We start from the raw sequence: 21,528 nt of genomic DNA on the forward strand, positions 1-21,528 counted from the left end.
TCTCATAAATATACCTCGTACAGCAAAACAAGGCTGAAGCGCACAAACAAGTTTCCTATCGGGTCAGCGCCGATACCAGCCTAGTATCGGACATGTACCTAAGCTATAACACTTTGTATGGGATGTCGGCCTATTCGATGCCAGTGTTGTAATGACTTAAGTCATTGACTTAACTTAAGTGCACTTAAGTCACTGTTTTCAAATGAATTGACTTGACTTAAGTCTTTTGCCCCGAATGACTTGACTTGACTTAAGTCTTTTGAACAATTTGAACTATGTCAGTGACATGACTTGAATTTGACTTGATCTCATAATGACTTCACTGGAACTTGACTTAAGACTTGAATTGGACTTGAGTTACTTTTCAAATAAATTGACTGGGAGTGAAGTCATTTAAAAATAACTGGTTTACAACACTGTCCGATAACATCAGGCATATGCATTAAAAAACCAAAAAGCGTCCGTTCTGCCTTACGTTTCATTGACGGCGGTGAGGTTCATGTCGAAGCAGGTTGTGTAGTCTAAATTGCACTGTTGCCACTTCCCATAGTCGGTGAAGCTGGTGGTGAGTTCACCGAAGAATACGAACATAACTGGCAGCCCAGCTCCGTGGATGCATCCGGCCAATGTTCCGAACACTATGAGCATCCAGTCGAACGCGTTGGCGTACCTGAACTAAAAATAGCAGATGTTTAGCTTGAACCTTTGTTTTACAGCAGAGGTTTCTAGCGTTGTAATGACTTAAGTCAATGGATTGAGTTAGGTGCACTTAAGTTACTGTTTTCAAATGACTCGAATTGACTTTTGGACAAATTACTGACTTGACTTAAATCTTGACTTGGACTAAAATTAAGCGTTTTCATTTAGAATTTTTTTTCTAAAATTGGGTTATTGTTATTTATCTTAATTTTTGCACAGAAAACAATTTGCTTTTATATGTTGCGTTGATGTTAATTTTTACTTGAGTTATTGCTTATATTCCGACGGGTTGGGCAATTTTAATTATAAGTTTTTTTATGACAAGGACTCAACTTGAAATTGACTTGCTATTTTATGACTTGACTTTTTATTTATTCAAAATGACTTGACTTGGACTTAAGTTCTTTTAAAATGACTTGACTTGGACTTAAGTATTTTAACAAATGACTTGATTGGGACTTGTTTCAAAAGTCATTTCAAAATTACTTGCTTAGAGCACTGCTGGAGAGCATACCTAGCGCCAACAAAATATACATTTCGTTGAACTTTCGATGACCAGAGCGGAAACAATACGTTACATAACGACAGTGATGTGTTTTTAGGGCTTTGCTTTGTCTGCAGAGCGCTCTATTGTTGGAGCGTTGCTATTTGATTTCAGACCGCGCCGCGATAAAATTTCACCGAATGCCCCTCGTGCTATAAATATCGTCGATGAAAGAGCTACAGCGTTGCGAAACCTCCAAGCACCGTGTTTGTTCTATACAGATTAAGTGGATTACGACGAAATATGGGGTTATAACTTAAATGCAATGTAGGGGTGGGGTGTGTGTGTGTGTAGTGTGTGTATGTATGTAGGTTGACTGGGCCTTTTTTCTTGTTAAAATTAGATGATATTGCAAGTAGGAATGACAATCTTTAAAAACTTAGTGAAAAGAAAATTCAGTGCTGATTTAAAATAGACGTTTATACAAATCTATCAAATTTGTGACTCATTGTTGCTCATGGAGGGTTAAAGTGAAAAGCTGTAGTTTTAAATTAATCTTTACCCCTTAACATTAATCCATAACCTCCTTCAAAAGTAAATATTCCCTTTTACAAAATCCAACTTTCTATTTATAACCAGAAAAGTTACTTTTGCTTCGGCAAAACCGTTCTTGATTAGATCAGAGCAGTAATAACTCGTTCAGCTTGGGCCTTTACTTCGCTTGTTTACACAGCAGTTCCTATTCTTACTCTGGACTTGATGAAACACGGTTGTGCGAACCATTTCAACTGTGTAGACCAGGGGTGTCCAACTCAGACATGCGGATGTGCCAATTTTTATCTTATTACTTCCGTGCCAAAGTTTGCCAACTAGTTTTTTCTAATATTAAAAGCGCTTTTATACAAAAAATAAAAACAGTACAGTGTTATAATATCAGAAGTAATTGTTCGTTGTCGTAATTGTTTGTATTATTTTGTACTGTGAATAAACAATGACAATATGCTGTATACCAAATTTAGCTTTTTTGACAATTGGCTGTATTTTTTAGGGGCTTGCGTGCCATTTTTTATTAGGTCGCGTGCCACATTTGGTACGCGTGCCTCATGTTGGACACCCCTGGTGTACACTTCACGCACCTTAATATAACAACCGCAACGACTGTTAATCAGGGATAAAACTAGGGTATTTTGCAATTCAAAAAAGAATTAACTATATGCTTTACTAGGTGCTGGAACAGGAGTTCGCAATACAATTTGCTTTTACGTTGTCGAAATAGGAAAAAAGTATTAGGAATGGTGTTCCCAGTTAGTAAAGTAGGTCGCGGGCCATATGATTTGCGTTGGAGGGGGGCGTAGGTTGCCCACCCCTGGTCCATAGGCGTAGCCAGAGGGGGGCTGGGACCTGAAGGGCCATGGCCCACCAAAAATTTTAAAATATTTTATCCTTAATAATTTGTTTTGTAGCATTTATGAGCAGTACCACCACAACAGTCGATCACAGGTATGCCACACATTTGATTGTCATGCATTGCTACGTCACATACGATGTAGTTATTATTACGTTTGCTATACAAAAATCTAGTTTTACTACTTTTAGACAGTTTTTTCTTTCACTGTTTTTTAGTATTGCGTTAACACTCAGTCAGTTGCTGCTCGAAACGTTTTGCTAGCATTGTTATTTGTGTTCGTTACGGCAGTTAATACAATTAGAAAAGCTAAACAAAAAAATCCAACTTTTTGCCCCCCCAAAAAAAAAATTTCGGCTGGCTACGCCACTGCCCTAGTCTACAGTTCAACTTGTTTTTAGCTTTATCCAATCATATTTACCAGTTCTTTGTATGGCACCGACGGCACCTCTTCCTTTTTCTCTTTTTTCTCTTTCCCATCGCTGTCCTCAGAACCATTCTCGCTGATTTTTTCGGCCTTTTCAGCGTGGCCATTGCTGGTACCGTTCATAACTGCTGTCTCGCTGTAGGAGAGAAGAAAAGTTAATTAACATCGATCTACCATGAGACTTGCTAGTAAATTTCGGTATGGCGGTGTAATAGGGCCTTTTTTACAGTTGCCCTCGAAAAATTTACGTCATAACGCTACGTAATAAACCAAATAATATTTAAAACAGATGCTGTTTTTCAACGAACATTTGGCACATTATCTTGCAAGGGTCAAGGTGATTTCTATTATTCACATATTCAGTGCAACATTTGGCACATAACAGAGATTCCAATATTGCCCGATATCATGACATATTTGGTCTATTATTAGCAAACGTTTCGGCAAGTGCTTTTGCCATCATCAGTGCAGTAAGTGTTTGAATATTTGTGGCACATCTGGGCTAACTAGATTTCCGTAGGGGTGAAAAACTACTAAAAACAGAAGTAAAGTTCGCGATCTGCGTTTAAATAAAGTAAAAGTTGATAGAAACAGTTTTTGGGAGGCATTGCTTTGTCCAAAAACAATAAATTTATTTTGGTAAACCCTTTACACATGGTGTATTTGTGTGCTGTGATATTGGCCATTTAAGGTGGCGAGTAATAACGGCTTTAAGCACGTGTTATAAGCCTAAGAGCATTATGGAAGACGAACCAAAATTGGTTAGCCGCAAGCATTTTAGCAGAATCGTGGTTTACTATCAGCATTGCATCTCTAGTGGGACTTCTTAGAAGGGGATTTGCTATCATTTTACCGCGTCCCGATTGTTCGCTTAGCTAAAAACCGCACTTTTTGACTTTAGTTGAAAAAAGTAAACGATTTTAGTAAAACCAGAGCCACCGAGTATAGCCCAGTAAGTAATAATGACCAACGGTTAACGCATACTCTTTATATTATACTTTGTAATCAGTTTGAAGTATAGTGCAAGTAAGTATCCTGTTTAGGGCAACTAATTCCAACAATAGACTTCTCGAAGGCACCCGATAAACTAGTTAGTACTTGTTTAACTTTAGTCTACTGATGCTAGGGTGAAACCAAACATTAGCATTAAAATAAAAACATAAATCGAATCAAAACATAAATCGAACCCCCACCCTAACCCAAATATTGTGCGTTGGTTTAATAATTGTTTTAACTGGTAACACTTAAATTAGTGAGCGTTCCGACCATTCATCATTCCGTAAATTAGTATTACCCTTTTGGACATTGTTGACAAAACTACGGAAATGTGTCACCCGCAGTCAACAAAAACTGTAGCGACATACGCTAAAAAATGTTTATAAAGAACGTGATTTCAGAACCAGCAAACACAATAAATTGATTTTCTCGCGTCAAAAGTCTGCTAAAATCGCTTTAAAACTCAAAATGTGTTCTCCAGTCACAAAATTGATGAAAATGTGGCTTAAAGTTACAAAAGTTAAAAATATCCATTCAGAAAAATTACATTTAAAAAATATTGTCCGATAAATGTGTTTCGCACTACTGACATGGTGGTTGCAATACGTGTTGCAAAGTCCTGAATCTCCTAAAACCGTGGGTCAATTTAAAATGTGTCTTTAGGTCACAAAAGCTATAAAAACATGTTTTCCGGTCACGAATCTCTTATTCGCTGCTAACTACAGTCGACCTAGATGTTTACGTTAAAATGTAGATTAAGCCTAACATCGCAGAAAAGGCAAAACAACGCTCTTCCGGCGTTGAATGGCCACGTTTTATGACTGTGTTTTTTACAAAAATTATATAAATTGTCCGCAGCACCCTTACTAGCATTTTCGCTAAGTGGTTTACTGTGACGTCACAGTAAACGAGATTGAAACAGTGCAAAATAAACTGTACACAAGGTTAAAAAAACATTCTGGGTTTATTAGACTCCAAACCAGGGTCGGGCAATTATGTTTAACAGCTGGCCGCAAAAGGAACAGAAAATGTCTCGGTGGGCCGTGTCAAAAAAGGGGTTTTGAAAACACATAACACAACGTATGATACCTTTTAAAAGAATCCTAAAATATCAGTAGGTGAGGATGCTTACAAGAGTAATGTATTTAATGAAATATTCTGAAATCAAGAAAAAAAAGGTTAAGACCTGTTTTTGCCTAAACAAGTTTTATTAAAAATCGGCCGCGGGCCGGATTAAATTGCTTGGCCGGCCGTAGTTTGTCCAGGTATGCTCTAATCGTACACAACAAATAGTTCCACAAGCTTCCTAATAGAGCAAAACTTGTAATCCAAAGTGATTGGAAATATCTCTTGGCACCCTTGAGCGTTCTAAATAGCACACCGGTTGGGAACCACTGTTTCATAACAAAGAATCAGCATAGCGCGGCTATTGCGCGGTGTCAATTATTCATTAGGCTTAGAACGCGCATTTCACGGCAAATGCACCGGACGCGCGTGACACAAGTGTGACGTCATAAAACGGCATTGTAAATGCTGGTGTACACCGCACACGGGTCTACAAGTTCAACGTAAATATCCAAGCCATTTAAAGCCGTTTCGTGTATAGCCTTACAACGTTAACACAGGTTTTTATTGAGGTATTGGTTGCCGACGCTTAGTATGTACCTACTTAACTTTCACGATGTTTCTAAGCTATAGTATAGAGTAGACTAATATGGATGCCAAGCATGTGGGGATAATTTTTATATTTTGCTGAATTGTTTATTGCCCTCACATAGATTACCTGAATTGATCATCGTAACGTTACGACGTATAATAAAAATATTCGACGGCCGAACAGTTTATTATTTGTTAAATGCCAGTTTATTATTTTGTTAAAATGGAGCGACATTATTGCATAAAGGAATGTGTTTTTCAAAAACCAAATAGACTAGTTAAAAAAACGCTCTATCGCAATCTCCTTAAACGTATTTAGACTCGATTACAGTTTCATGTGCCAGGAATTCGACAGAATTATTTTATGACGTCAGTTTATGACGTCATCTCTAATAATTGTCATGCCGACTCTGCTCCAAGTAAAAAAACAATTTGCTTTTGGGGGAATTATGGTTGCCCACCAAAAAGCTAAAAAAATGCTTAAGAGGTTTTTGGCAAATAAAGCACTTAATGCCCGAAGGCACAATATATTTACACTGAAGGGCAAAAGGTCAATGCATTGCCTTATATTTACTTGTGAGCATGTCTTCATGCCGCCGCACGAAAGGACATTTTAAGACGGCGTATACCGGAAGTAATTGTGCTATAAGTTACTGTGACCTAAGTAACTGGCTTGTCCTATTTTTAACGTCTGTGCTCGACAGATAGCGCTGTTAAATGGAATTCTTGTCTTAAAACAAGTAAATGCTTCGTGATACCGGGTTAGATTAACTAATAAGCGTAAAACGGCGATTTAAATGGGTCTGCTTTAACGGACATTTAACTGCTGTGCCCTAAATATATCATGGAAAGAATTTTTCGCTATACTGTGTGATCTGAAAATAGTTCAGTTCAACTGCTGAAACCAGACATTTAAAGCCCTAAAACACAATTTATTGTATTCTAATACACTATTTTGTGTGTTCCACTGGTATGGCAAGACCCTTATTTTTACAGTTAACTGCGCCACATTTTCGATCAGTTTGGCGTAACACTGAAAAAAACCGTTTGTTTTCGCTTTTCGCAAATTGAGATCCTTGATTTGCTATATTGAATACGATGAATTTTTTATGATATTCTATATTGAAGATTTTTTAATAGTAATTAAAGCCTTTTTAACAGTAATTAAAGCTTTTTTAACAGTAATTAAAGCAGCAAGGGCGATAACCAATAGTTTTCTGAGAACAGTGTCGTGGCCTCTGCTATTTGGTTTTGGTTGATTTAACTTCACGCTTTCGACAACTGCTTCGTTCTGCGTAAGACGTTTTGCTTGAATTGGAGATTTCAGTGATGTGCAAGTTTCCCATGAGGATCGACTAGGTCACCAGTGTATTACGTGTTTTACACATTAAGCCAATACTCAGAATTCTTATAAATTATTTTACGAATAGATAAATAGGGTTTTTTATTTGCGCGTTGTAGCTTTTGCATAATCCAATGCTCTTCTATAAAGTACTAAATGGCTATATAGGAACGACCGATACATGGCATTTTATTTCGATACTAATGATCGATATTATGGGCAAGAATTTAGGCGTCCAATTGGATGGCAAATGCGTCTCACTACTGTCAAACAAGTTAAAAAATACAAAAAGAACGAAGTCCTTGGCATTCAACATCAAACTACGTCACAGATCCGTGCAGATAGCGTACCTAAGTCGTTTTTTCGTTACATCCGGTAAAAAGTTCGTGACCTTGGTAACTCGGCATAAATTACGTGATGCTGCCGCGGACCTAACATAGTATTTACATAGTTACGGTCAATCGCGACCCCAAATGCACACACCGCAAAGTTGAAATGGCACCTTCAACCTCAAATTAGAAAGGAACCCGTAAACCGCGTCAATAAGCCTGGCAGTTCGTGCAGTCAAAATTATGTAGTAGCGCCAAAAATAGTGCGCAGGCCAAATGCGAACAGCACTGCGGGTCAAAACGCGGGTTATTTTTAACCAGGATCAAATATTAATGTGTGATATCGCTTACAAAGGCGATTTTAAAACTTTTTAGACCCTGGTTTCTTTTAGTTTTCTAAACATATGAATCACAGTTCTGCGTCTTGCTAAAACCTCCAACCATTATATTTAGAGTTATTCGAAACGTTTACAAAATGCTTCCCACTTCGTTATGGGATTTGCTAAACACATCAACCATTATGCACCAAAGATTAGCGATCACTACATTGTCTTTTTACAACTAGATGCTTAGCTGTGCGTCAATGTACACATGGGAATTGTTCAAACAAAGTTATATACCCAGAATCTCGCTGCCTTCTATAGAAAACCCGCTCACGGGCTTTTGTAAACAAGTCAATGTTCGAAGGATCTTCGCCAATGACAGAAAAGCGTTTGTGGCATTTTAATGAACCCGGTTTGGTGTGGGGTTTCACTTTAAAAACGCAGGAAAGCGTTAATGTACGTTGTACAATCTATCCTGCAAATGACACGGGCGATGAAATAAAAGAAACGACGCGGAGTACACATAAGCGTGATCAATTGAACCGCTGACGTTTTTAGCCAAGCTATGCATCCCGCGGTTAATATACATCCAGGCCTCTTTGATCGTTTAGCTTTCATACTGAAACTACATTGGGCTGATATGAGTCTCAACAAGCAGGACTCTTTGAACTATAAGACACGGATTTTTTAACTGACCACATCAATAATACTATTAAAAACTTCTCAAAAGTGATTGGCTGACTCTGTTGAAAAATTTAGCTTAAATAGGGAAACTATATTGGACGAATATTAGCCTTAACAAGCAGAACTCTTGTGGTCTACAAGACATGGCTTTTTAAACTAAACACACCACGAAAAATACAAAAAACTTCTTAGAACTGATTAGGATTGCATATAACGCCTAAGCAATTAATCTAACCCTTATTTTTTGCAAGAAAGCTACGGCTTTTAATGCAAACGTTTACCTAGTTTAGTCTGCTTTGTAGATCCAGTAGGCTTTCAGGTTTTAGCTGCGCAGAAATACAACAACAGTGGCCGAATAGAGACTTGGGCTAATGTTACAAAGCACACAAGGGTGCTTCTCTCAGCGCTCTGTACGCTACAGTAGCTTTCATTTAGAAACAGCGCAGTCCAGCGTAACGAATGTTTCCCCGACAAAAACGCGTAACTTCTTGTCAATTTGCGCTGCGGTAAACATACTAAAAATGACCATATTTTACACTCCATAGTACAGCAAGGTTTTTGTCGTTTCGTCTAACTTACTATTCCGGCGGGTCCGCCATTATTCCACAGTTATCTTGCAGCAATTCCTCTTTTTAACCTTGCAATTCCGCTTAATAACCAAAGCAAACTCTACACCTAGCTGTAGGGCGTTTTGACGGAATAAACCTGGCAAATAAAAACGTTTGGGTTTTGGCGAATTGGACAGTAAAAAGGGAAAAAATGCGACTGCTCTCTTTTTCTCTTTTTTCTCCCCCTCTCTCTTTTTCTGTGGTAAAGGTCAATCGTTCACCACAACAAAGCATGAGCTCGGTAAGATGCTTTCTAAATGACCGCACACAATTGGTTTGGGGCGTCGCTTATCAATGCGGCATGTCAATGACAAGTCTTGATTTTATTGCCGATTGCTCGATTAATGAACCACCTTTTTCGCCAGTGTTTCTCAAGCTTTTTTCGCTGCCACCCACATTGCCCCACAAGTATGTAACTGAACAGCTTTGGCGACCTTTTATCCCTTTTACATGCAAACAAAACACAATAGATTTAGCTTTATAAGTCGAATTAATTTAATCCGAGCCAATTTTCGTTTAGCGTCCTAAATTTTCCTAAAATTTGGAAATATGTTACTCAGAATTGGTCTTAAAATATCTAACAATTTAAAACGACTGTAGTCAGCCAAATAGAACCGCGGCCTCATTTCGGCTCGCTACCCATGGGTTGAGACACATTGTTTTAAGCGGTGGTTGAAAATTATAGGTAACTGTACAAGAAATCCAAGCACTTTGCTTTTTATGGTAAATTCAGTTCTTCATATAAGTAACGATAGCAAGGTAAAATCTAAGTTCTGTAAATCAGTCACGAACAGATAAATACTCCCATATTACGCATAACACATTCAAAGTACTACAATCGGTGACCAAAATCAAACGATGACGTCTTTGGCGTGAATCATGGCTTAAAATGCACTGAATCAGCTAAATTTACATCTGCAAAGGTCTTTATTTGCTTAACACAGCAGAAAATGAATAATTAAAACAGCAGAAATGCATATGTAAACGAATTATTGTACTTGGAAACACTATACACGATTCTATAATGCAGCTTGATAATGAATAGTAAAGCCAAAAGAGTCGAGTAAGCACTGTTGTAAACAAGTCATTTTGAAATGACTTAAGTCCAAGTCAAGTCATTTGAAAAATAACTTAAGTCCAAGTCAAGTCTTTTGCAAAAATAACAAGTCAAGTCCCAGTCAAGTCATTATGAGAGCAAGTCAATTTCAAGTCATGTCATTGACATAAAAGTAAATTATTAAACTATTAAAATTGGTAAACTCGTCCGATTATAAGCAAAAATTTAACTAAAAAAACACATACGCAATATACAGCAATAAAAGTGTTTAATATGCAAAACTTGAGAAAAATTTTAATGAAAAACACTTAATTTACTCCTAAGTTATTTGCCAAAATGACTTAAGTCCAAGTCAAGTCATTTGACCAAAAGACTTAAGTCAAGTCAAGTCATTTTGGTCAAAGGACTTAAGTCAAGTCAAGTCATTTGAAAACAGTGACTTAAGTTCACTTAAGTTCGATGTTAATCTACTAAATATTTTTGGCTTTAAAATTCAGCATCAAAACGAAGTACTTTGTTACAATTTTTAAATATGCGTGCTTAAGGCGATGCTGGTTCTTTCTTTTTTCGACATTATTGTGATTTAATAGTTAGTTAGTTAGTTAGGTCAATACCAGTGGTGTTCAAAAGTTTTTTGAAACTTCACGTTGTGGCCCCGTTTAAGTTGGTTTACTCATTTTCCTTAAAATAAAACTGACTTAAAAATAAACGTCTCCGCATAACGACTTCAGTAAGCAGACACAATAAAAGCACCTATTATTTCTAGCGAAGTTTATCAAGATGATTTACCTGCTAATCGGTTACCCCTTTAAGGTTGTACTAAGGACTAAAAAACTTTCTTTTAATCTTTGTAAATGGTCATATTTGTCTAATTTTAAATAGGGTAATATTCAAATGGCAATATAAAAAGGCAAATTTTATTGATTCTCGACAATCTTTCGCACAATCGTGCTTCATCAGGCCAAAGTTAAAACAAACTTTTTTTTGCAACCCTTAAAACTGCTCGACGGATGACAATTGGTCCCCAAACCCCTTTTAAGAAACCGCTGATCCCAGACGCTTATAAAACCCTTGACTGACGAAAATTCGCAAAAAAGGAGAAGCAGTGTTACTCACTGGCTTGTTTTACGTCGTGCTGTCGAGCAAAAACACTGGATTGCACCATACTCTGCAACACAGCGTGTTATGCATCGCGCGTTTTAACGAAAAAAGCGAAAGCCCGCCATCCCTCGACGGGGTATTCCCAAAAAATACTCGCCCATTTTGGGGGCTATCGAGGCTCGGGAACGCAAATAGAAAGTAAAGCCAAATCGGACAAAAAAAAATTGTTGCACACAAGTGTACAACATAATGCTCGTAAAAATGGGCAGAAACCAGCAACATTTCATACGAAAAACTATACAAGAATATGTTCGACTTTAATGTTTAATAACCGGAAGATTAGGTTCGACGTAGAATGTAATTTACAGCCGATACAGAAGTAGGTTGCATTAAGGATTATAAAAGTGAAAAAATGTCTACAAAAAGCTAACTATATAATAGCATAGGACTTGATATTGTTGTTCTACTTATTTGGCCCGATAAATATTTATTGAAAATTAAATACATTGGTTTATCGCTTTTTTCAACTATATAGGTACGATATTGAACATCATAAAGTATCAATGACAAAAAGAGCAAAATTTTGTTTCTAAAAAAACGCCAAAGTATGAAGTCCCTGGAAAACTCCAATGGTATAAAATTTCTGAATATTAACCAAGGTCCAAGGTATGGTGGAAAAAGCAAAGCAAGTAAATTGCCCGGGACTCACTGATAACTTACTTACGACGTGGTAGCTTGCAAGTAAGTTGTACGCTGGGTTGGCCACAAGATTTTATGAAAATAACTGAAAAACATTTAAAAACTTTTCAAAGAAAATTTGTGAGTTTAAAAGCCCTAAAACTAGATCGCTCGGCGATTTTTGAATATAATTCGAAAACAAAACAGTGAAAATGCCGCGGTCTTCACAACAAAAACTATTTTTTTTATTCGTTATTTTACAGGCATTTTCAAAACACATAGCTTAAGCTGGACACAAATAAATTTCCAAAACTGTCCGAATACTTTCGAAAAAAACATGGGGGTTTTCCAAAGACTTTCATTGACTATCGTTACTTGGATAACCAACTGTGGCAGCCCTGCGAACGTTCAGTTATTTTCTGCGATAGTTTAGCAACCAACGCACGTGATCATCGCTGTAGTCTTAATGCCCGGCATCTCTGACATGCTTTCCAGGCTTGACGTTTTACATTGTTTTCGTGTCAAATCTATAAACAGTCGAGGCGGTTTAACGCGATCGCCAGTCCCTGCTAACTTTTACCGGGTTTAATCGATTAAATAAGTGATATCCAAGCTGTGTGCCGCGGAAACTTTTTGTAATTTTGGAAAATAAAGTCTTTATATTACCAATAGGTTCACACGCTAGCACTTAGACTTAAACACGCACTATCCATTACAAATTATTAATATTGAAACATTTAGATTTATATAGTTTATCGTGTTTAAAGGCAAATGCAAAATAACTCTTTTGTGTTCTGTTAAAAGTGTGCCCCGAAATATGAAGCATTTTTTTAGTGTGCCGCGATCCAACAAAGTTTGGGAACCACTGACTTAAAGCGCTAGATTTATACAAGGAATGTCTGATACTTCACATTTCACCTCGATGCTGATATTTCGGACAAAAATATCTGATATCGGTCCAATACCAATTGGCGTAACTACAAATCTCGAACAAGCTAAATATGTGAAATTAAAACGTTTGAAGGAATTTTCCATTAATTCAGCCTCATGTTTTTGTTTTTAAACTTTTTTACTCAACCTATAGTGATTCCGTATGTTTTTGACCTTTTCATTAATTTAATTATTATTTTGCTTTGTATATTATGTATTTTACTTTACCTATAGGAACTGACGATGCCAGTATAGGCGAAATATATATTCCTTTTAAAAAAATGTCTGATCCTGGTTTTACTCTGGTTTTTAAACTTTGAGTTTTATTGTAAATATACGCGTCAGCGGAACAGTGATCGACAAGCGAAAACCTGCTGCCAATGGTTTTCAATTCCATAAAGATACGCCCTTCTATATATTTTCTTTAGTTAATAAGCTGAAATCTGCTTTAGCGTTTAAGGAGTTTAGTTACCTCCAGTTGTTAACCTATCTTATTAAGTTTAACATTTAAGGTAAATTCACTGCGTTGGATACCATCGCTGAAATTTCTATTATAATTAATTTGGTATCAAATTGGCACCGATATCACCCTAGTATCGGACGAGTACTGATGCTAACACTCGGCATCGGATATCGGCGGCGATCCAAAATTATTATCGAACATCCTGAATTTATAATATAACTTGAAGAAACGTAAGCGAATCTAGTAATTAGACTTTAATTGTACTACAACCAGTAACAGTCATCATGTCGCCTTACGATCTACCGGTAAAGTTACACAATGAGAAACACAACTGCGTGTCTATACGATTTTCCAACGTTTATATAAAAAATATATTTTTTCAGGCGACAAATGATTTTCTGTAAGCCATAATTCCAATATCGAAGAATATACAACGTAAAAATGAAAGGTGTACTTTCAAAGCGATCATGGCAATTGTTGAAGGATTGAGAAAAGCCCAAAAGGCGCAGCTATTGTCTAAGGCGATCACCGGTCATGTGAGTTACACACATGACGCGCGAAACCCTTTATGACGCGTGGATCGTCCGATTCTCGAATATTTTTGCGCGTCAAATCGGCCTTTGCAATCACGTGACTGAAGCAACGGCGTCCATTGGTCGCTTAACTCGCGACATTCTTTTTCGACTCGTGACATTCTTTATCGACTCGTGACCTTCGTTTTCAAGATTTTACCTTCACCTGTGCCGGCATCTTGCAACAGGCATAAAGTTTCCGGTTTTTTCGAAGTGGCCATTTGACCGGATCGCTCTTTTACGCTCGCACCAATACGTGATAATTTTTATTGATTCGAGTTAGGGTAGGGGTTAGCGTTTTTTTACCAAAGGATTTATTTTTTTACGTTTTGCATAATTTTCACGATTTGGTGTTTTACGTGCACCCATTAGTGATCATATGCCGATTTAAACTACTTTGGTGTCAAGGCGAATAGCCTCTTGAAACGCAATTATGAAGCTCACTAAAAAAGAGTGGAGCCGGCTACCGAAATAATAAATCCGGCGGTCGTGCAAAGTGGTCGAGTTTAGTTATGACGTAACCGCGGTAGTTTTCGAGAGGACAAAAATGATTGTAGTGCTGTGTGACGTCATAGAACATGAGCTCCGAGTATTTCGTGCAAAGACCAAATAGAAGGGCGGGTGTATCGTTGTTGCACTATATTGCAGCAATAAAAACTAATGAATTGTTTACATGCGAAAAACTTATTTATCAAATTTAATACAGAAGTAGGTGTATAACATTATAAACCAGTGGTTCTCGCAGTCTTTAACCTGGTTGTACCACTTTGATTACATGTAATAATGGATTGCCATTTTAGTATTTATAAAAAAGCCACAATACTTGAATTACTTTGCCATTTGAATCAGTACTAATACAAACAACTAAACACAAACTGTCAAATTAAACTGGTTTCAATAAAACGCAACGAGGCCTCATTTAAAAAACACCGTTTTAAACCAATCTTTCCTCATTTTTAATATTGATGGTATTTTTTCACGTCAACTGCAAACCCCGCTTATATGTTTAAAAATCAAAACGATTTATCATTAATTGGCTGGTGCCTTGGGTTTTAATCGATAATAACGCCCTAATTCGCCTGATATTGACGGAGCACCGTCCGATGTTTTTGACTCGATTGTAATTCTGTTCAACATGCTTGCTGGGCATTTTCCTGCGGCTTATGCGTTTATTGAGGTAAATAATACAACACGCGATTGTCCAAGAGTGACGTCACAATAACAGCTCGATACTTTTCGTAAAATATCACGCAAATGGACCCCTGAAATAAGGCGTGACACAGGTCACTGTGTGTTTAAATGCTAAGACAATTGACACACGCTAAATTAGCACTTCGAATGCAATGTATACTAAATCAACTCATAAATATGCTCTTGCTACCAGGCATAGTATATTTAAAATAGGTTCCTCTGTCATATATTTCTTTAACCAACGTTTCGGCTTACTATACAAGCCTTCTTCAGGGACTGACACACAGTGTTAAAAGGGCTTGCCGTATAGCCGAAACGTTGGTGACGGAGGAACCTATTTTAAATAAATCAAATCATGTTTAGCTCAACGTGCAATTAGCTTCACGGCACATTGCAGTGGTTATTAACCTGTGGGTAACTGCCCTTATGGTATATTTTGACAAATTAGACGCCTAATGTTGACAAATGAAATTAAGACTAATGTAATGAGAGCCTTCTCATTGCTTAAATTTATTTTTTTATCGCCCGAGTTATTCGAAACGTTTACAAAATGCTACCCACTTTGAATGCAACCGAAACATTCATGTACACAATCTGTGATCAAGCCCTTCTGGAGTCGTTCTGACCAACGATAATATAGTACACATGAAAATCACATTAAATCCTAATTATGCCGACTGATTTCGGTAAGCTTTTCCATCATGTGTTCTTCTGTATTTGTTTTTACGTATAATTACAACCTCCATCCATTATGCTTCGAACTTTGACGCCCTTTAAAGACATACAACGTTCGTCGTGTTTTTGCTTGCATCATCACAGCACGCCCAGTAAGGTTATTTCCGAATGCTTTTTGGGTCACAGCGCACTTTTCGGATGCGTCGTGTTTTGACGCGACACAACTAAAACTACGCAAACTGTCAAAATCTGATCTAAATCATTAATCTCCACAGTGTCTTACCCCGGGCCGGATTAAGGGTACTGTAGGCCTAATTTGACAGCATAAATAAAACGATTTATATTTCTACTCACCCACGAGCCACATATTGACTCGAACCAGGCACTCATTTTTAAGCACAAACTGCACTACACTGGTACTGGGTCTGTATCACTATCAGCTTTACAAAGAGTTACCCTGGTTTACTTGTTAACTGTTGTACCAATTCAAAAGCAAACATTCCAAAACTCTGTAGCTTATTGCGATTGTGATTCATTAACAACAAAAAAGTTTAACAATTTAAAACAAAGAGGTTAAAAATCGTGTTTAATCGTGGAGGTCTACTGTACTAGTTTAGCATATTAACAATATAAAACGCAAACGTTACATACATTAGTACAACATATGTTTTTACAATTTTAATTTCATGGATGAAAATATTGACTTGTAGCTAGCAAGTAGCAATACACTAGCTTATTAAAACGTTACGTAGATAACGGACAACGCTGCACCAGTTTGACGTCCACATTAGCGTGTAAATGCATTAAGCAAATTACATGTAGCGAACTGAATTCCCCTGTTTTTCCAAGAAGCCAGAATACATGAGGCGCGTTAGGTGGGAATAACCGTGTCACAAGACTTGGTCACGAGGTCTATTGTGTTACACGCCGTTTTTTTTTTACAAAGAATGACGAGGCATAAAGCGTTGGCAAAATGTAAGCCGAACCACTGTATAAGGCCTTATGGAGATAATGTTTCCCTAGACCAGGGATGTCCAACCTGCGGCCCGCCTGAAATTTTTGTGCGGCCCGCTAGTCATTTTCACTCCTAAGTAGTATTTTAAACGTTCAATATTAGCCTACTTAAAATGTACCAGTTAGCGTTTAGGGGCGCACTAATAGTATAAAACATGGGTAATATATATATATATATATATATATATATATATAACTCTAAAGGCCCGTTATAACTCTAAAGGCCAATACTTAATCTTGAAACTTAATAGGTTCTGCGGCCCATTAAATTGTTTCAAGTGTCAATGCGGCCCACTATAATAAAATGTTGGACATCCCTGCCCTAGACCAATTAAATATAAAGCATTTATATTGCTTACTACGAGCATATTATATCACACGTAAAAGCGCCACGCAATGGCCTGTTGGTTTTTCAGCTCAATTTATATGCATATGAGCAAGCCGCCTATTTAAAGCGTCGATTACAAAGTTTGCTGTCAACATTGGGCAATGCTGCACAAATACATTTTAAAGACTTGAAGAGATGACTTAAATTTCTGTTAGGTCATTCGTAAAAAAACGTTTCCAATCAAACACTTTTAACTTAAAGCAGGAAAAGTCCACGCCATTGAAACTGCTTTAATTTGGTTTGAAGCAAAAGTCTTAAGTTTAAAAGTTGGCTTATTCGTTTTCGAGCAGCATTTCGCCCAGCAACATAAAAATTAGCTAAATAGCAAGCAACTCGTTCTACGTGTAAACTTTAGGTTTGGCAAGCCAATTTACCAGTGTTGTAATGATTAAGTGGACTTAAGTCACTGTTTTCAAACGACTTGACTTGACTTAAGTCATTGGAGAAAAATGACTTGGGTTAAAATAAAATGAAGCGTTTTTTTAAGTATTTTTTTGTAAAATTGAGCTATTTATCCAAATTTTAGCACATAAAGCAAATTGCTTGCTATGTGTTGCGTTTTTTCTTATTTTTTAGTACAAATTTAAAAATTTTAATAGTTTCAAATTTTATTTTTTAACAAGGACATGACTCGAAGTTGACTTGCTCTAATTATGACTTGACTGGGACTTGACTTGTTATTTATTCAAAAACACTTGTCTTGGACTTAAGTTGTTTTACAAATGACTTGACTGGGACTTAAGCCAATTTAAAATGACTTGTTTACAACACTGCAATTTACCATCGAATTTAATCAAGTAAAAAACTTAATCTTAATTGTTTGCCGATAATGACTTAAGTTTAAGTAAAGTCATTTGCCCGAATGATTTTAGTTAAATCAAGTTGTTTCACTTAAAGACATAAAGTCCGGTCATAGCGACTTGAAAACAGTTACCAAAGTACATTTAAGCCAAGTTACTGCATCAAAGAACTATTTTGGGCTGTGTTATTTACTCTGAAGTCGTAAAAGTATGATCACTGCACAAACATCACGAGACCCTAAAATTCACAAATGGGTCAGTTTTTCTCTTGTCTGCGATTTATTTACGCCAGCACGTGTTAAACCTTTCTATTGACCCAATTGCTGAAATCTATAAATACGAGTCACGTACACTGGGTACTGACAGCTTATACCATTCGTTGCAATCAGTGCATTATCGCGCGTTTCAATAATGAGGCACGTAGTTGTGTTTTTAATTACTTTTTCGTCACTATAAATTGATTTTAGTGGTGTTATGTATTGCTGCATACTTTGTATGTAAAATAGCTCTTCGTTATAAATAGATGAACCGAAAATTATTGGTTTTAAAGAAGTAATGTTAGGCCTTAAAATAATGTGGGGTAGCCAGTTTGTGTAAGCACTTCAGAACAGATAAACATTACCACGAAAAACGTAAGTGAAATGCTACCATAGGTTTACCGTCTAATTAGCTGTAAGCACGCGCTAGATGCTCAGAAACAAAACAGTATTTTTTTAAAACGTTTTCACCGTCATTGGCATGTAATAGATTGTAGCCGGATTCATTTTACCAGTCTTTAGAATAATAACCGCATTAAGTGCCAGTTCAACGGACAAAACCATAATCACTTAGTGCCTCTAAGCTAAGGCCTTAATAACGGAAAACATGTGACCAAATGTTGGGTTCAAGGCAGGATAAGGTATGACGTAAAGCTAAATGCAGCTACTTGCAATAAATATAATAATACTTGACCACCTCAATTCAAACATTAACCCGTAGGGCCGTAGGCTATATCCTAACCCAAGTAAATAGCTGCAGTAAGCATTACGTCACACCCTATCCTGCCCAACAATTAAGTATTTTTCCCAAAATAAAAACTCTTGAGATCCAGTTTAATACGACTTATCAGTGGTCGGCGACCCATTATTTGTTGACTTTCGGTTTTAAGCGGGTGACTATTAACTACAACAGGTTTGTGTTAAGATTTTAATAGATCTGAAGCTTACTGATTGGTCTAGATAGAATCCTACCACAACGAACATTATTTGGGTTAGGGTGCGGGTTAACGATTGGGTTTGGGTAGGTTAAGCAATATTTTTAAATAATAATACTTGACCCACCCTCACCCAAACACTAGCCGACACCCTAACCCAAATATTGTACGCTGTTTTAATAATTGTTTGAACGCTTTGGTAAGATTCCAGACCAGCGCCAACAAAAGTAGTCGACGGCCTTTAAAAAATACGTAGAAAAATATCTCAGCCTTACTTGGACATTGTCTGGCGTCAGTAGAATTAGGTTTGGATGCTTCTGGTGTAATTTTGTGTATAGATGTAGTCCTGTTGTCCAGGTAGGCCTTCCAGAATCAGTATCTTGATTGAGATTTTAAATAGTTAATTGCTTAGCTTAATCCGCCCAGCTTTTGTTCAGAGTTTTACGGCCCAACTGAATCGCGTCGTTAATCGTAACATTAAGCCTTACCTACAAGCCGCCCTTATGAACATACGGGGAAAAAGGCCAAAGTCAATTTGCACAAACCCGCGCAAACAGAAATGGGATCATGTTATTGGCTGAAAATGCCGGCCGCGATTTCGCCATATTATGCAACCGGCAAACTCATGCGTGGTAAGCCTGTAATAAGGCTTTCGAGAATTTATCTTTTTTTCGGTAATTTTATGTTTCAAGTGCGCCACCTAACGGAAATATGTTGCTTTGAAACTTTACCGCTAGGTTTGTATTTCGAAAATGTGAGAGCGCAGTTCGTAAATGCAAGACTGAACTATCTTAGTTGGAATTTAGGCGTTGAACCATATTTTAATTGGAAGTCTCCGCAAAGACATTTTAGACATTTGAGATGTGTTTAGTTGGATTGTTGCGTACAACATATGTGCTTTTAATAAAAAAACACTTCATACTGCCATTTCCAGCGTCGATTAAGGAACTTTTGAGTTCGTTATGGTATTTCGTGAGAACGGCATTACTCAACAGTAGAATACCCATTTTTTATGTATTGGCATACATATTTCCCGAAGCTGCAGCAATCTGTCATTAAAAAAGGGTTCTTGGGTAAGATTATACTTAGGTCTGTTAAAATGTGCGAATCCTGTTTGATAAACGGCTGTCCTATATTCTGGTGTAATACAAGCAGTACAAAGTCTTTTATCAGATGTTACTGGTTTATTACTAGAGATTTGTGTAAATTATCACCTCACAATCAAGTCAAGACCGTAGGCAGGCAAAAAGTTGGAATGCCTGATAATATCCGATCGGAGCGAGGTATTCACCAAGTAAATTTGCTCGTTAAAACCATGTTTTGCTATCCAACGCACAGTTTACTGCCTTGAAAGCAAGGTTTTTGGAAATATTTTAATAAAGTCGATGGTAAGCAGGCTTTAAACGCAAAACAAATCTGGGCTCATTACTCTAAAAACCATTACAGTTGTCACTTAACAATTTGATCAATATGGCATATTTTATCCAGTAATGATGTTATTCTGCGTTGGATCAGATTGCGTTCTTTTTTGTTCAAATTTAGGATATCGGAAACCCCCAGCGTTAATATTTCAGCTTATACAATAATATTTTTTTGCAATAACGTTATTAAAAAAGGCGCAAGTATAGTTTGTGACATTGCCTTGAAAATAACTCTCATTCCATAAGCCGTTTCGCACCTACTCAGCTTACTTTCGCCACTGCAGCAAGCTAAGGTATTTAGATTTCATTACAGAAACGAAGATCTTTTTTATTGGATTTGCAGACCAGGCGTTCTCTTACCAGGCAAAACAACAGCGCAGTTTGATTTTTTCTCTACAAGGTTCGACTCGCTTCGCAGCGTTTTCGCAAAGGGCAAAGTTTTGGGAAAAACTTGTGGCCGCATATTTGGATCGGCAAGTGAACAAACAACATAATAACACATTTAAAGCAACGACCAACATGCTCTTGATTTAATCGGCGATAATAAAACGTAAGTTCGACCAGTTCGCCAATTAACAAAAGATAAGCAGCGCAGGTTTTTCAAGAATATTTTATGCTACAAAAAATAAATATATTTGAAAATCTATATAAAAGTAAATCTATGTTTTGCCATGCGTTAAACATTGATAAAACTTTAAAAGCAATTAAAGAATGATTGACAGTTTAGTGAAACTGTCGCGTTTTTTTTCGGACTTATAACATCTTAGGAATATTTTTTTCATTGTTATAAAATTAAATTATTCTACTTGTTAATAGTTCCGTTCCAATGCAGCGTCACGACAAAAAAATTTGACAGCAAATAGTGAAATCCACAGTCGGAAATAACTTCGATTTCCAACGCAAAACAAATTTAAGCCGAACACCTTGCAAAAGAAACTCTTTTGAGGTTTCAATGTTATCAGTTTGCTTGTTTGAACTTGGAAATGACGCCATTTGGTATGGGATCGGTCGGTTGTAACTGTTGTCCAAATATAGTACGTTGGTAGCGGAATAAAATTACAAGAATTGCACCAATATTGGTCACATTATTACA

At 37.0% G+C, this 21,528-nt stretch overlaps 1 protein-coding gene across 1 annotated transcript in view; it reads right to left on the reverse strand.

The window, feature by feature from the left end:
* The window catches only part of LOC146162721 (ATP-dependent translocase ABCB1-like), a 49,617-nt gene extending 40,243 nt beyond the window's left edge, over window positions 1–9,374 (reverse strand). The window contains exons 1-3 of the mRNA XM_083384437.1: window positions 8,925–9,374; window positions 3,010–3,151; window positions 476–675 (exon numbers count right to left, since the gene is read on the reverse strand). Coding sequence (XP_083240563.1) covers window positions 476–675; window positions 3,010–3,151; window positions 8,925–8,944 — 362 coding nt within the window. The 5' untranslated portion in view covers window positions 8,945–9,374. The remainder of the gene's footprint in view (window positions 1–475; window positions 676–3,009; window positions 3,152–8,924) is intronic.
* Window positions 9,375–21,528: the final 12,154 nt, after the last annotated feature.

The sequence above is a fragment of the Ascidiella aspersa genome, chromosome 3, assembly GCF_963924565.1.
Source record: "Ascidiella aspersa chromosome 3, kaAscAspe10.2, whole genome shotgun sequence".
NCBI lineage: Eukaryota > Metazoa > Chordata > Ascidiacea > Phlebobranchia > Ascidiidae > Ascidiella > Ascidiella aspersa.